This window comes from Aptenodytes patagonicus, chromosome Z (assembly GCF_965638725.1).
Source record: "Aptenodytes patagonicus chromosome Z, bAptPat1.pri.cur, whole genome shotgun sequence".
Taxonomy (NCBI): Eukaryota; Metazoa; Chordata; class Aves; order Sphenisciformes; family Spheniscidae; genus Aptenodytes; species Aptenodytes patagonicus.
The window spans coordinates 11,349,464-11,362,172 of NC_134982.1; the positions used below are offsets into that span (position 1 = coordinate 11,349,464).

General features: G+C 55.4%; 1 protein-coding gene across 2 annotated transcripts in view; it reads left to right on the forward strand.

Moving 5' to 3' along the window:
• Window positions 1–12,709, forward strand: part of CNTFR (ciliary neurotrophic factor receptor) — a 212,414-nt gene that overhangs the window by 116,287 nt on the left and 83,418 nt on the right. For both annotated transcript variants that reach the window (XM_076361926.1, XM_076361927.1), the window contains one exon: window positions 6,693–6,774. In XM_076361926.1, the coding sequence (XP_076218041.1) occupies window positions 6,693–6,774 (82 nt within the window). The remainder of the gene's footprint in view (window positions 1–6,692; window positions 6,775–12,709) is intronic.

Below are 12,709 nucleotides of genomic sequence, written 5' to 3' on the forward strand. Positions count from 1 at the left end.
AAGCTTTCCTCCATCTCGGAGGCTGTCTGGGCGTGGGTGTGGAGGAGTGGGGCTCAGGTACAGCAGCTCAGTTGAATTCCTGCCCGGGTGGCACCGGTGTCCTTGAGGAATAGGCTTGGGGCAACATTTCTCTGCTGCCCTCCTGCCCTGCCATGCTTTCTCGCGGTGCCAATTTCGAAGACATGCGATGCTTATTAGTATGCTGTGCTTTGCGTTGGCTTTTATCACCACTGGAGCAGATGGCTGGTCTTGGACCACTGCCCTCTGCTTGCAGAAAGGCCGGTTAACGTGATGGTAGTTGCGAGGACAGGTACAGGCTGTGGGAAACGTTCCCCTTCAAGGCTCTGAGCGGGAAGAGGGGATGGGCAGCAGCAGGCAGCTGCTTGCGTGGCAGCATTGCCCCGTGATGGCCGTGGCACCGGGGGCTGTTGGTAGGCAGGGTCGTTGGATAGGTTCCCAGTGGTGTACCTGTGCAATGCTCTCCTGACATTGCTCATGGAGGTAGGATATAGCTGGCTGGGAGCCACACCACAAGGACGGTTCCCCTGCCTGTCCTCGGGGCACGGAGGAGGGAGGTTGTAGCACCCCTGCGCGTGTCCCTTGTCCTGCCGGGGTCAGGTGTGGGCTGCAGTGTCCTGATGCATTAGGGCTCGCTTGGTTGGTTTGGAGGAGCTGCAACGTGTGGTTTGAGAGGAGAGGAACCCACCTTGCTCCTGGAGCAGCAATCCCCCAGTCCCTGCAGCTGCAGGGTGAGGACCTTGCTCCTGTGGGTCTCAGGGCCCTGCTGGCCTTTCCACAGCTCCCTGCCCCAGCGGGAGCACATGGCTGTGATCCACACGAACAAGAAATTACCATCTCAGCTCCCCCTGGAGCCCATGGGCTCTGCAGTACCCCCTGGAAAGCAGCTCTGGTTTTAGCTGAGCTGATACTCCCTCCAGGATAGCCTCTTTCTTCATCCCCATGGGCATGGGGAGCAGCTTCGGTCGCTGGCTTTCTCACTGAGACATCCTACCAACAACATGCAGGGATGATGGAGCAGCTCCAGGCTTCAGCACACATGTGGTGGAGCCAAGAGCCCTGCAAGCCTACAGCTACCTTCAGGGGCACGTCTTCAGCCAAAGCAGCTAGGAAATTTTTTGAGGGCCATCCGTCCGCCATCTGTCCATTTCTCCTAGACCACGAGGGCAGGAGAGTCTGCGCAGCCACCCAGGGGTCTGTCAATGCTCCCCAGGCCGGCAGAGGCACAGTGATGGAGGGGCTCTGCCGTGGGGGGCTCCTTCCTCCAGGGCATCCTCTCACCTGGCATCTCCACTTCGTTACTGGAAAGGGAGGAGGTGGAGGGAGGAAAGCCACAGTCTGGAAGAGCGGTGAGCAAATTAGTTTCAGCTGGCCCTGGTCATCCCTGTGGCACTCGTGGTCCAGGGGGGCAGTGCTAATCACCCTGTTGACAGTGGGGGTTTAAATTAGATTTAAGAAGGCTTTTCAAGTGGCAGGGGCTCTGGCTCTGCAGGTAAGGCTTTCTGATAGCACATATTAAGGAGATGATAAAGCCCCTCTTTTCTCTCCCCCTCTTAAGCAGCAAAGTGGAGTTCAGCACGAACAGCACATTGCGAGACTGGGAGGTTTTAGGGTTGTTAGGAAGTGTACAGCATTAAGCAACAACTATTTTTTCCTTTTCTTTCCCTTGCCTTGCTGCCAGGGGAGGTCTGAAGGGAGGAGATGGCACTTGGTGCTTTTGGGCGCCCCAGTGCTGCTCCCAGGGCTGCCCCCCCCACCCCGAGCCACAGGGCTGCCCATGAGTGGTGCAGTCCCTGTGGGAACTGGGACTGGGGGATGTCCTGCCCACTGCGGTGCTTCACTGCTCATCCCAGCAGCACGTGCTGCCCTCGGGGAGAGATGACATCTTGCTGGAGGCACCGCAGATCCCCGGGGCTGGGAAAGCTGTGGCAGGATCTCTGCTGGCTGGGCTGAGCAATCGAGGGTGGCTTTGGTAAGGGTGTTTCTGTGGGGCTGGGGCCCAGGAGGTGTCTGCTGCAAGTGTCTCCAGCGCAGGTGCACTGTAATGGCTACAGTTGGCGTCTGCACTACAGGCGTAGCATCACACCTCGGGACAGGCAGATCGTGACCTCTCCTGCAGGATAGGTGTGCTGCGCTGTCTATGGTCAGCATCTGCGGTAGAGGGGTATGGTACCATCTACAGTCAGCATCTGCAGTACAGGTGTACTGTAGCATCTACAGTTGGCATCTGCAATACAGGTGTACTGTAGTGTCTGCACTCAGTGTGTGCAGGACAGGTGTACCATAGTGTGTACAGTTGGTGCCTGCAGTACAGGCATACCAGAGCATTTGCAGTCAGTGTCTGCAGTACAGGCGTACCATGGCATCTACAGCTGGTGACTGCAGTAGAGGTTGTACCATAGCGTTTACAGTTGGTGCCTGCCGTACAGGCACACCATAGCGTCTACAATCGCTGTCTGCAGTACAGGCACACAGTAGTGTCTACAGTTGGTGCCTGCAGTACAGGTGCCGCAGAGCTCCTTTGGAAGCCTCTGGGCAAGGCTGCAGGGGTGGCACACAGGGACAAGACGACTTAATGGAGCTTTTTTCTCCCCCAGATAGCCACTTCAGAGCCAGGCCTTGAAGTAGACTTTGTTGTGGAAACACTAGGTTTTGAAAGTACCCCCTTTTTGGGGGGGGAACCCCCCCTTCCAGAATGGGGTCTTACTTATTTATCATGGCTGGGAGGGGACTACGGCAGGTGAGAGTTGCGGGGGGAGGCTGGGGTGCAGCCCGTGTCCCTCACCAGCCAGGGACAGCCCTGTCTTGGAGCTGCCATTTCCAGCTGGCTGTCACCAGTTAATACCCCATTGCCAGCGAGCATCGCCATGGGTTTGGGGATCCTTCTAAGGGGGAGCTGGAAAGGATCCATCTCTCTGCCTGCTCACAAGAGGACACTGGGACTGTTCAGCAGACGGTGGCATCCTACTTACGGTTGGACTCGATGATCTTAGAGGTCTTTTCCAACCTCAATGATTCTATGATTCTATGATTCTATGATTCTATGATTCTACTTTTTGCCTGGATACATGATCCTCTTTGTTCTTGCTGCCCACCTCAGGACTGTCCTCACCCCATCACACCACAGCAGTTAATGTCACATCACTGTGCCCCTTCAATCCTGCTTGCAGGAGCAGCTTCTGGGCTTGTCTTCATGTAGGTTTGCCCACAACCCCCTTCCACATAGCCTGATCTGGCTCAGGGAAAGCACAACTGGAAATGCGTTTGGTTTAGACTGAGAGCTGCTGGAGGGGACCGTATTCATGTCTACGTTGAGTTGTCTTCTGCTAAGAGTGAGCACGACTGATGTCCTTATTACCCTTGGTGCAGGGGACAAGGCAGGGAAGGATCAACTAGTTGGTTTCTCCCAAAGCAAGAAGCTGGGGACAGTGAGGAGGGCTGCCGGAGGTAGCTCCAGCTCCAGAGCTGCTGGGCCACCGCATCTCATGTGCCCCCTCACCTCCCTTTGCTCCTGCCGAGGCTCCTCTTTCCTCTCCGCCGCCAAGAAATGATTCACTACAGGGGCAAAAGCAAATATTCTCCAGTCTCTTTTTCTGCAGAAGATTGAGTTTCCCACTGCTGGGTTTGCTGTGTAATAAATGCGGTTCCCCACCATCACCTTTCAACTGGTCCCTGCCGGAGCAGGGACACAGCCCGGGGAGCTGCACGCCTGGTGAGCTGCTGCTCACTGGCCTGTGTGCCTGCGTGCCGGGGTGCTGGCTTTTGCTAGAGAAATTGTTAAATGAGCAAATACAGCAAATGGAAATTTGCATTAGAAGCATCTGCAGAAATTGCGAAGGTTTTGTTATGTGCTTGGAAAAAAAAAATCAACATGGCTTTGGGCAAAACAGGCAAACAAAGCAAATACTGCATGGGAAATTGCGATTCAAGTGAGAAAAAGTTGGTTTTCTGGCTAGACTTTTTGCACTAAAATAACTCTGGCTCCTGCCTGGCGGCAAGGCTCATCTCTGAGAAGAAATGAGGTTTTGCAGGGCAAAAGCAGCCGAGTGGTGAGGTCTTTGTGCCAGCACTAGGATCCTCTGCCTGTGTCCTGGCCACGCCACAGAGTGCCCAGAGACCTCGGCCAGGTCCCTCCTCTCTCTCTCTTTTTCTACCTGTAGCCAAACAGCATCACCCTCGAGACTGGTGCTTCAGGGCAGGAATAGTCCCTTGCCACTTAGTTCTGGTGCCTGCCTCCGCACAGGTCCGGCCTCGGGTGAGGCTGCTAGGCACACGGGCTGGAGCACCAGCAATTATTTTAATGACTGATAAAATGAGGAGCAGCAGGGGAGGGTGAGTGGCTTTGCTCCCTGGCAGGACCAAGATGTAGAGTGTGATGGTTGGCAATGATATTTGCACTGGTGCAAGCCAAACCGAAGGCTACGGTGATCAGATTTCACGCTTTTCAAAGAGCAGGCTGATTGCTGGGGGGCTGGAGGGGCTCCCGTCCTGCGTCCCGTCATTGCCACCATCCCCAGAGATGGGATGACTGCTACCTGGGGGTACCTGGACTGCGGTGCAGGGGGGGCTCCAGCCCTGGTGCAGTTCCTTGCCTGCTTCAATTCCTAGTGCCACCCACCAACTTCCAGGGCTGTAGGAAGGGAATATTCAGTGGGAAGTGAATTTGGGATCGGTAGGGAGAGTCAGCTCCTGGTTTGCAGGCAGACCCCAAGCTGCTCGGGGCCCCACGTGCCAGCACTGCCCCGGGATGTGGCATTGCCACCTACCTTGGGTCCTGGCCATCACCCACTCCCCAAGCTGCCGCTTGCGGTGGCAACTAGCGCACAGGTGGGGTGGCAGCAGGGGAGCCACGCTGCCAGCACGGTGGGGACACATGGAGGAGGCAGAGTGGAGAGCAGGCACAGGGGAAAAAGAGGAGAGAAGCAGCAGATTGAATGATAACGATGTTGTAATTAGCACTTAGCGCTCCCCGCCCAGAGCTTTCAAAGGAAGGTCACCTTCATTATCTCTGTTTTACAGGCGGGGAAACTGAGGCACGGGGGAGGCGGTGAGAGCGATTTGCTCAAGGTGACCCGGGAGGGCTGGGGCTGGGCTTGGAGCGGGGTCTGGTGCTGGCGTGTCCATGCTGTGCTGCCACAGCCATGCCGAGGCCAGCTCTCACTGCCAGCCCTCACTGCCCAAACCCAGCGCTGCAAATTCAGCAGCAAAGCCATGGGTCTCTTCTCTGCCTGTCCCCTGGCTCCCCATTTTCAGGGCCCCTGTTCCTCCAGCATCTCTGCCCCTGAGAGGCATTTGAGACCAGGCTGCACCCCAAAATCTGCTCGTGACATCCCTCCCAGCCATGCTTGCCTTCCCCTCCAGCCCTGCAAAGGCTTGTGTCCTGCTGCAAACCCAAAGCCATCTGGGCTCCTGCAATGGCCGTATTGGGTAATGGAATATGTTTTGCTGGGTTTTTTTCTCTGGCCGGTACAGCTCCCCCTTTATTTAGGTTTAAATGGATGCCATCTGGCTAACGAGCCCATACGCATGTTCTAGTTTAAAAGGCAATCCTCCACGCGTTACTGATAAGGCGCTGGAGATTAGAGAGGTTTAAACGGTTTTGAAGGTGTAATTTGCTTTTCACGCATCGTGCTATTTACCTCCTGGCAGGTGGGCCAGCATCCCCATCACTGTCTCCAGCAGCTCACTCCTGGCTCTGGTCTCCTCCACTGGCCCTGGCTGCAAGAGGAGGAGAGCTCGGGTGTCTCCGAGCCTGGCAGGGCTGCGCAGGGCATCCTTGTGGTTGTTGCTGCCATTTGTCCACTCCCAGGGAGGCTCATTGGTGCAAGAAGGATGTTCCCTGCTTGTTCCTAAAGCACAGCATGTCTCCACCCGCCTGCCTTCTTAGCTGTTCCCTGCTCCGCACCTCCCTGTGCCCCAGCATCCCCTGGGACATGGCATGGCTCACTGGGACGTCACAGCCTCTGTCTCTCTCCCAGCCCAGAGAGATGGGGACAAACCATGGCCCATCAGGGTGTCAATGGAAGGCAGCTGAGGCAGCATGCAGCACCCATCGGTCACTGCAAAGGCACTGATGAGGGTTACGCTGTCCCTGGCATGCCCAAAAAATGCTGCTGCTGTTGCATCGGGCTGGTGGACAGCATGGTGCTTGGTGCTAGTGCCGGAAGGGGCCATACCAGAGCAGCAGCAGCAGCTGCCCGTGCTGGGATCTGCATCTTGCACATCCTAAGCACTGGCTGCTGCTGTGAAGTGCCTGGGTGTGCTCTCATCTCTTCAAAAAACCTCTGCGACCCACTTGCAGGCAGCAGGGTGATGCTGCAGCTGCCAAGGAGAGCCCAGCACCAGGGCTTGACTTTCTTAAAGGAAAGGTTGAAAATGAGACAAGGAAAATGCAGCATTTGTGCAAGGTGTATCGTTGCCTCTGGGCATCTGGTTGTGCTGGCAGCTCCCATGGAAAGTGCCACAGGCCATTGAATGATGAAGTATGCACTAGCAAAACACCTTGTTTTGCAGCAAGTTCCCCTGTAGCTGAGGTGAAGTCTTGCTTCGTGGCCATCTTCTTGCGGTCCCATTGCACCTTTCAGCTGCCCAGGAGGGACCGGCTCTCAGCACGCTGTGTGAGAGGTCTCCTGGGGGCAAACCCTGACTGCTCTTGCCTGTGTTTGCTTCCACAGATGGCTAACCCCGTCCCGTCAGCCTGCTGCGTGGTGCTCGCCGCAGTGGTGGTGGTGTACGCTCAGAGACACAGCCAGCAGGGTAAGTCTCTTCCCACCTCTCCCACCTTGGGGGTCCCAAAAAATGTCAGTGCCACTCCTCCGGCCTCTCTCCTGGGGCAAGCTGAGTGCACTCTCTGGGCTTGGCTGATATTACATTTCTGGATGTTATCACTTTTCTCCTCTCCATAACACGTGTCCCCTCCTGCCTGCTGCTGTGGGATTTGGGCATCCTGCATCCCCCCAGCACCTGCTGGTCCCCCTCATCCTGCCCACACCCCCGTGTGTTCCAGGGTGCCCCTACAGCCAGGGCACCGCTTCCCAGCCCTTCACCCTTCCTTTTCTGCATGCTGCCCTGTGCAACCCACCCATGAAGGGATGAGCAGGTGGGAAGAAGCAGCAGCCTGACAGCCCCAAGCCCCAACGCCCTACCCCATGACCATGATGGGTGCCTCATCCTGCTCTCACCTCCTTGGGGTGACTTTGCTCCCATTGCCACCACCCATCTGTGCCCACCACTAGCTCCTGCCTCTCCGGGTTAGCAGAGGATTTGGGGCTTACCTTAGTGATGGCTTTAGAGAGATGAAATTTTAGAGACACCGGTGATCCTGGGACCAGGCAGGAGCAGGAAGGTTATGGGGCAGCGGGTTGGGTCCTACTGTAGGGTCACCTGTGGGAGCCCTGCAAAAATGGGACAAAATGGGGGACCTCCAAAACTCACTGAATTCCTGGCAGTCAGCCTGGCTGTTGTTGCTTTCGGTGGATTATAGAGGAGAATTTTGCTGATTAGCTCTGGTAAGGACATCTGTGCATCCATGGGCCCTGTGGGATTGAGGAACCCAGCCAGAGCACCCCACTGAGCTCCCCTAAATCCAGCTGGGTGGGTTTACATTGTTGGAAGCTGACAGCCTTGCTTGCTTGGACACAAAGCAGATGGGGTTCAGTGGCATGTCCCCATCGTGTGGGGACAGCCACTCTCTGGACACGGAGGGAGCTTGCTGGGTGGTGTTGCAGGAGCATTCCCAGCACCTTCCCAGGGTGCCTGCTCAAAGCATTTGGGTGCTGAGCTGTGTGCTGCTTGTGGTGGTGTGATTGCTTTCTGCAGAGGAGCAATGCTGCTTGGTCCTCCTGTGCTTGCAGGACCGCTGCTTGGGAAGCCTTGAAGGACCCCCAGTGTCAAGGCTGTCAGAGCATCCCTTGGATGCACCGTGCTGCTTCCCTCCATGCTGTGGGGATGGCAGCCCAGACCTGTCGTACAGGGAGATGCGCAAAACACAGAAGTGCCCGATACTTCAGGGTTACGCACACTTGAAATGTGTTGCCTAGACAGAGAAACAAATGCTCCCCACCAGCGCTGGCCAGGGACACGCATTTCGCCACTGACAGCAGCATGATGGCACAGAGACCACAGCCCTGGGCAAGGCCCATGGCCAGGTGAGCCGCAACGACTGTCATCTTCTGCTCCATGATCCGGCAGGATTGAGGGATTTGGCAGCACAGCCTCCCCATCCCTGTGTCCCTCCTCCTTCCCTTGCTCGGCTGCATCTGGGAGGGAGATGTCTGGGGCACCACCTCGAAACCGGAGCTGCTGAGACCTGAGTTCATCAACAGGCACCTGGAGGGAGTGCGCAGAGTGAGGCAGGGCTCTTCCCATCTGCAGGAGCCAGAGAGGCTGCTGTGCACTGGGGGACATAAAAAAAATTGGGTATAAAAAGAATTCCTCAAAAAGAATTGGGGAGAACTGGGTGTAAAAGCTGGAGGAAAGCTAGTAGGGCAGTTCCAGGACTGTCCTCAATCTGTTCTCCAGAGGCACCGTGCGTCCCTCCTGGGCACCTCTCTGAAACACTGAGGTTATGCTCTGGGCACAGGCTTTGGAGCAGCAGGTCTCCTGCCCACCCCACTGTGCCTGGCTTGGAGAGGCTGCACGCATGCAGGTGATGTCAGGGAGCGTCTGTCCTATGTTGGAGACCTGAGGGGTGTGCTCCATCCCCCTACCCAGAGCTCACCCCCTGCCCCACTGCAGCCTCCCCTCACCAGCCAGCTCTGGGGCTCATCCCCCGCCAGCCAGGCACTTGGGCTGGGAAAGCACAGCAGGAATGGGGTGGGAGGATGGATTAATCCCACTGGTGGCAGAGACCGGGTGGAGTGGGGGGAAGACGCTGGCATAGAGTCCATTTATCATACACTTGAGGCACACTCGACTTTAATAGCTCATGAAGCACTTTAAGAGATGCATTAGCACTGAATACTTGAGTGAGGAGGATGTGACAAGCTGTTAAGTGAGCACGAGCACAGCGCAGCAAGGCGGGCCACCCGCTCCTGGCTCTCACGTGCACCCTGGTGATTACTGGAGTGTCCTGCAAAGTGCCACATGAATTAATAAAAGCAGCATCGGACTCAGAGGAGGTGAGGCTGCTTATGCATTAACCCTTCTGTTGCTCATCTTTGGTCCTTCTCCTTGGAGCTGGCAGAGCAAAGGGTGCATTTGTCTGGGATGCAGGAGCCCAGGATGCTCCCCAAGGTTGGGGAGGGGCTCAGAGGTCAGTGGATTTGCGTACCCTCTCTCCCTCGGGTCACAGAGCTCCCTTGCTTCGCATCCGTGGCAGGTTGCTAAAATTACACCTGCACCACCCCGCTGGGCACTGCCGCTTCCAGCTACCCATGGGGGTGGGCACTGTGCAGTGGGAGACCAGAGCCATCGCTCAGGGCAGCCCCAGGGGGATGCTCAGAGGGTGTCACTAATGTGCTGGCTCGGGCAGGGGGTTTTGAGTGTCCTGCTTGCAGGTATGGGGCAGAAGAGCAGTGAAAGAGGGTGTTAGCGAGGGCTTCTCCCACAGTGTGGTCCCTTGTGTCACCCCGACTTGGGGCCACAGGGATGGCGCAGAGTACCTGGCTGCAAGTTGGAGATGCCAGTCCCCAGGAGAAACATCCCCATTTCCCATGTTGTGTCTTCACCCCCAGAATAGCTCAAGCCATCAAACGGGGATTGCTTCCAGCCTACCTCCACCGCAGGGTCTTTGGCTCCGGCGTTGATGCCATTTTGGGGCAACCAGGTTGGACTGTGGGTTCTGCTGGAGCAGCAGTTTCCTTCTGCAGGCAGTGGTTGCTGCCGATTTATTTCAGAGTAGAGGAAGGTGATGGGGAAAGCTCAGCAGAGCACAGAAGCGATGCTGCCTGCTGCGACACTTGCACCTTTTGTTGGCCAGGGGCTCTGTCGTGTGAGAGCAGCACTGGCAGAGGTCCCTGCCATGCAGAGACCCTCTCCCTAGCAGGGCTTGGGCACCCTCAAAGGAAAGGGAGAGGCCACAGCATGAGCCCTGGGACTTTGCCAAAGGTCCTTATGTGGGAAGTGTGTACATGGTGGAGATGCCTAACCACGTGTCAGGCCATAAAGTGTACGTGCATGGGTGATTTCAGCTCTTTCTATTCATTGCCATGACTGCCTGTGGCTGGACTTAGCTGTTCTCAGTAGACCCAAGGGCTACAGCAGTCCTGGGAAGAGGGAGTTCTGCTTCCCCAGGCTCTTGCCATGACCAAAGCATCTTCCCTGTCCGTCAGCTCTGCCAGAGTTATGTCCACATCTGTCCCAGATTGAGATTTCTCTGCTTTTAGAAGAGGAGTAATTCTGCTTTATTGATCCTCACCTTGCTGAATTAACTCATGTTTAAACAATAATTACGTTTTCACCCAAGAGAGGAGGCAAAGAGATAAACGTCTCTGGAAATGAATGCGTTTCAGATGCCACATGCTGGGGTTAATTTATTGATGGGCACAGAAGCTACTATCTCCTCTCTGTCTGACCAGCAACAAGCAATTAGCCCCCATCATTCCTCAACCAAGGAAAAGAAAGAAAGATTTTGTTTCATTACTTTCCCTTCTCTCTTGCTCTCTTAAGCCCTGGTGCTAATCTTTTGCAATCAGTTCTGCTGCAAAGCCTCCCAGGAGCTCCAGTTTGCATGCGCCTCATTAGAAATGCTGCCCACATTTCAGCTAAGACAAAGCCTGGGCCAGTAAACAGCTTTCAAAATGCACAGCAAAGCCATGCAAATTGGCTTTTTGAAGAGAAACCAACTGTAGATATGTCTCTCTCTCCCCTCCTCACATTGTCCAACCTTCTCCGTGTGGCATTCATTGGCTGATGGGGATGCAACCCGCTCTTTCTGGACTCTGCTTCCTCCCACATCAATCAGCCCTTGCAACTCCCCAGGGCACCTGCCTGGCACGGTTAAACTAGTTGCTTTGCTTTTGGGGGCGTTCTCTGGGTTTTCTGTGTAGGAGATGGTTTGTAGATTCACGCAGAAACGTGTGGCTTGTTTGTAGACATCTGAGTAGGTTTTGGTTGTTGTGCAAATGCTGTTCAGTTAAGGTGCCTGGATTCAAGTGGCATGATGGGCTACCTGGGTCTCAAGCCTTGGTCTTGTGCCCATGGGTGCGCAGGGGAGATGTGCATCCAACCTAAGACAGCACTGCAGGAGTAGTCTCTCCAAATATACATACAGAAGGTCTCATCTTCCCTTCCCTTCCCTTCCCTTCCCTTCCCTTCCCTTCCCTTCCCTTCCCTTCCCTTCCCTTCCCTTCCCTTCCCTTCCCTTCCCTTCCCTTCCCTTCCCTTCCCTTCCCTTCCCTTCCCTTCCCTTCCCTTCCCTTCCCTTCCCTTCCCTTCCCTTCCCTTCCCTTCCCTTCCCTTCCCTTCCCTTCCCTTCCCTTCCCTTCCCTTCCCTTCCCTTCCCTTCCCTTCCCTTCCCTTCCCTTCCCTTCCCTTCCCTTCCCTTCCCTTCCCTTCCCTTCCCTTCCCTTCCCTTCCCTTCCCTTCCCTTCCCTTCCCTTCCCTTCCCCTCCTCTCCTCTCCTCTCCTCTCCTCTCCTCTCCTCTCCTCTCCTCTCCTCTCCTCTCCTCTCCTCTCCTCTCCTCTCCTCTCCTCTCCTCTCCTCTCCTCTCCTCTCCTCTCCTCTCCTCACCATGCTGTTGGAGTGCCTTTCAGTCATGCATTAAGCGACATGACTAACATCTGTCATGTGTTGTTTGTTTTTCCACCCGCTCCCCAGGGCAAGATGCGTGTGCAACAGAGTGTTTTGGAATTTTTGTAATTGGCAGTCGCTGTTTACACTGGGGAAGGCAAGGTCAAAGGGACCATGCGTGTGTGTTGAGCGGCCGGCCGGGAGGCTGGAGACAGTGCGTGCTTCCCACAGAGGCTCGTTCCCTGCTCCGGCTGGGGCCAGTGCAGGAGAAAGCTCTGTCTCCTCATTACATAGCACTTCCCACCTCCCCTGACACCTCCTTGCGTCTCGGGCCAAGTTTTGCTCTCATCACAGCACACTGGCACTTCATCTCCGGGTGGCTCCTGCCAAGGCATTATCGGCGTTGTCCTCCTCAAGATGCAGCCCTGCTTTCTGCGAGTCTGACCTACATTCCTCCACTGGAGATGAATGGACTTGTGTTTGGCTGCATAAAACACGTGCTTTTGACGAGGAAAGGCTACTATATTAACTGCTCCAGAGCTCTGTGTGCGATGGACTCGTCCTTTCCGTTATATACATCAGCCTTTTTGTCACCGGCAAACTTTGCCAGCAACAGTTTTATGTTGCCTTCAAGATAATTGATAAGACAAGCGATTAGCAATGGGCCAAGAACAGATCCCTGCGGAGCCACACTGGGAACACCCTCCTGCAATGATGATTCCCCATTAACAATTAATTCCGCATTAGCAATTACATTTTTTAATCCTTCCTGTTGTAAGTCTGGATGCTGTCATTATCCAGCTGGCTGAAATACCAGCCTTGCTCCAAAATGCAGCCCCGTTCAGCATGCAAGCTGGTTTCAGAGTATTTCCAGGATCTCTGTCGGGTTAGGAAGCAAGGTTTGGCATAGCCTCTACCTGCCCCTGCATCCATCACTCATTGCAAGCCATCTTGAAGCCAAAATGCTCTTCAAATTTGCTTCATGGAGAGCTTGGAGAGCCAGAACCGAGGCTCCGTGCT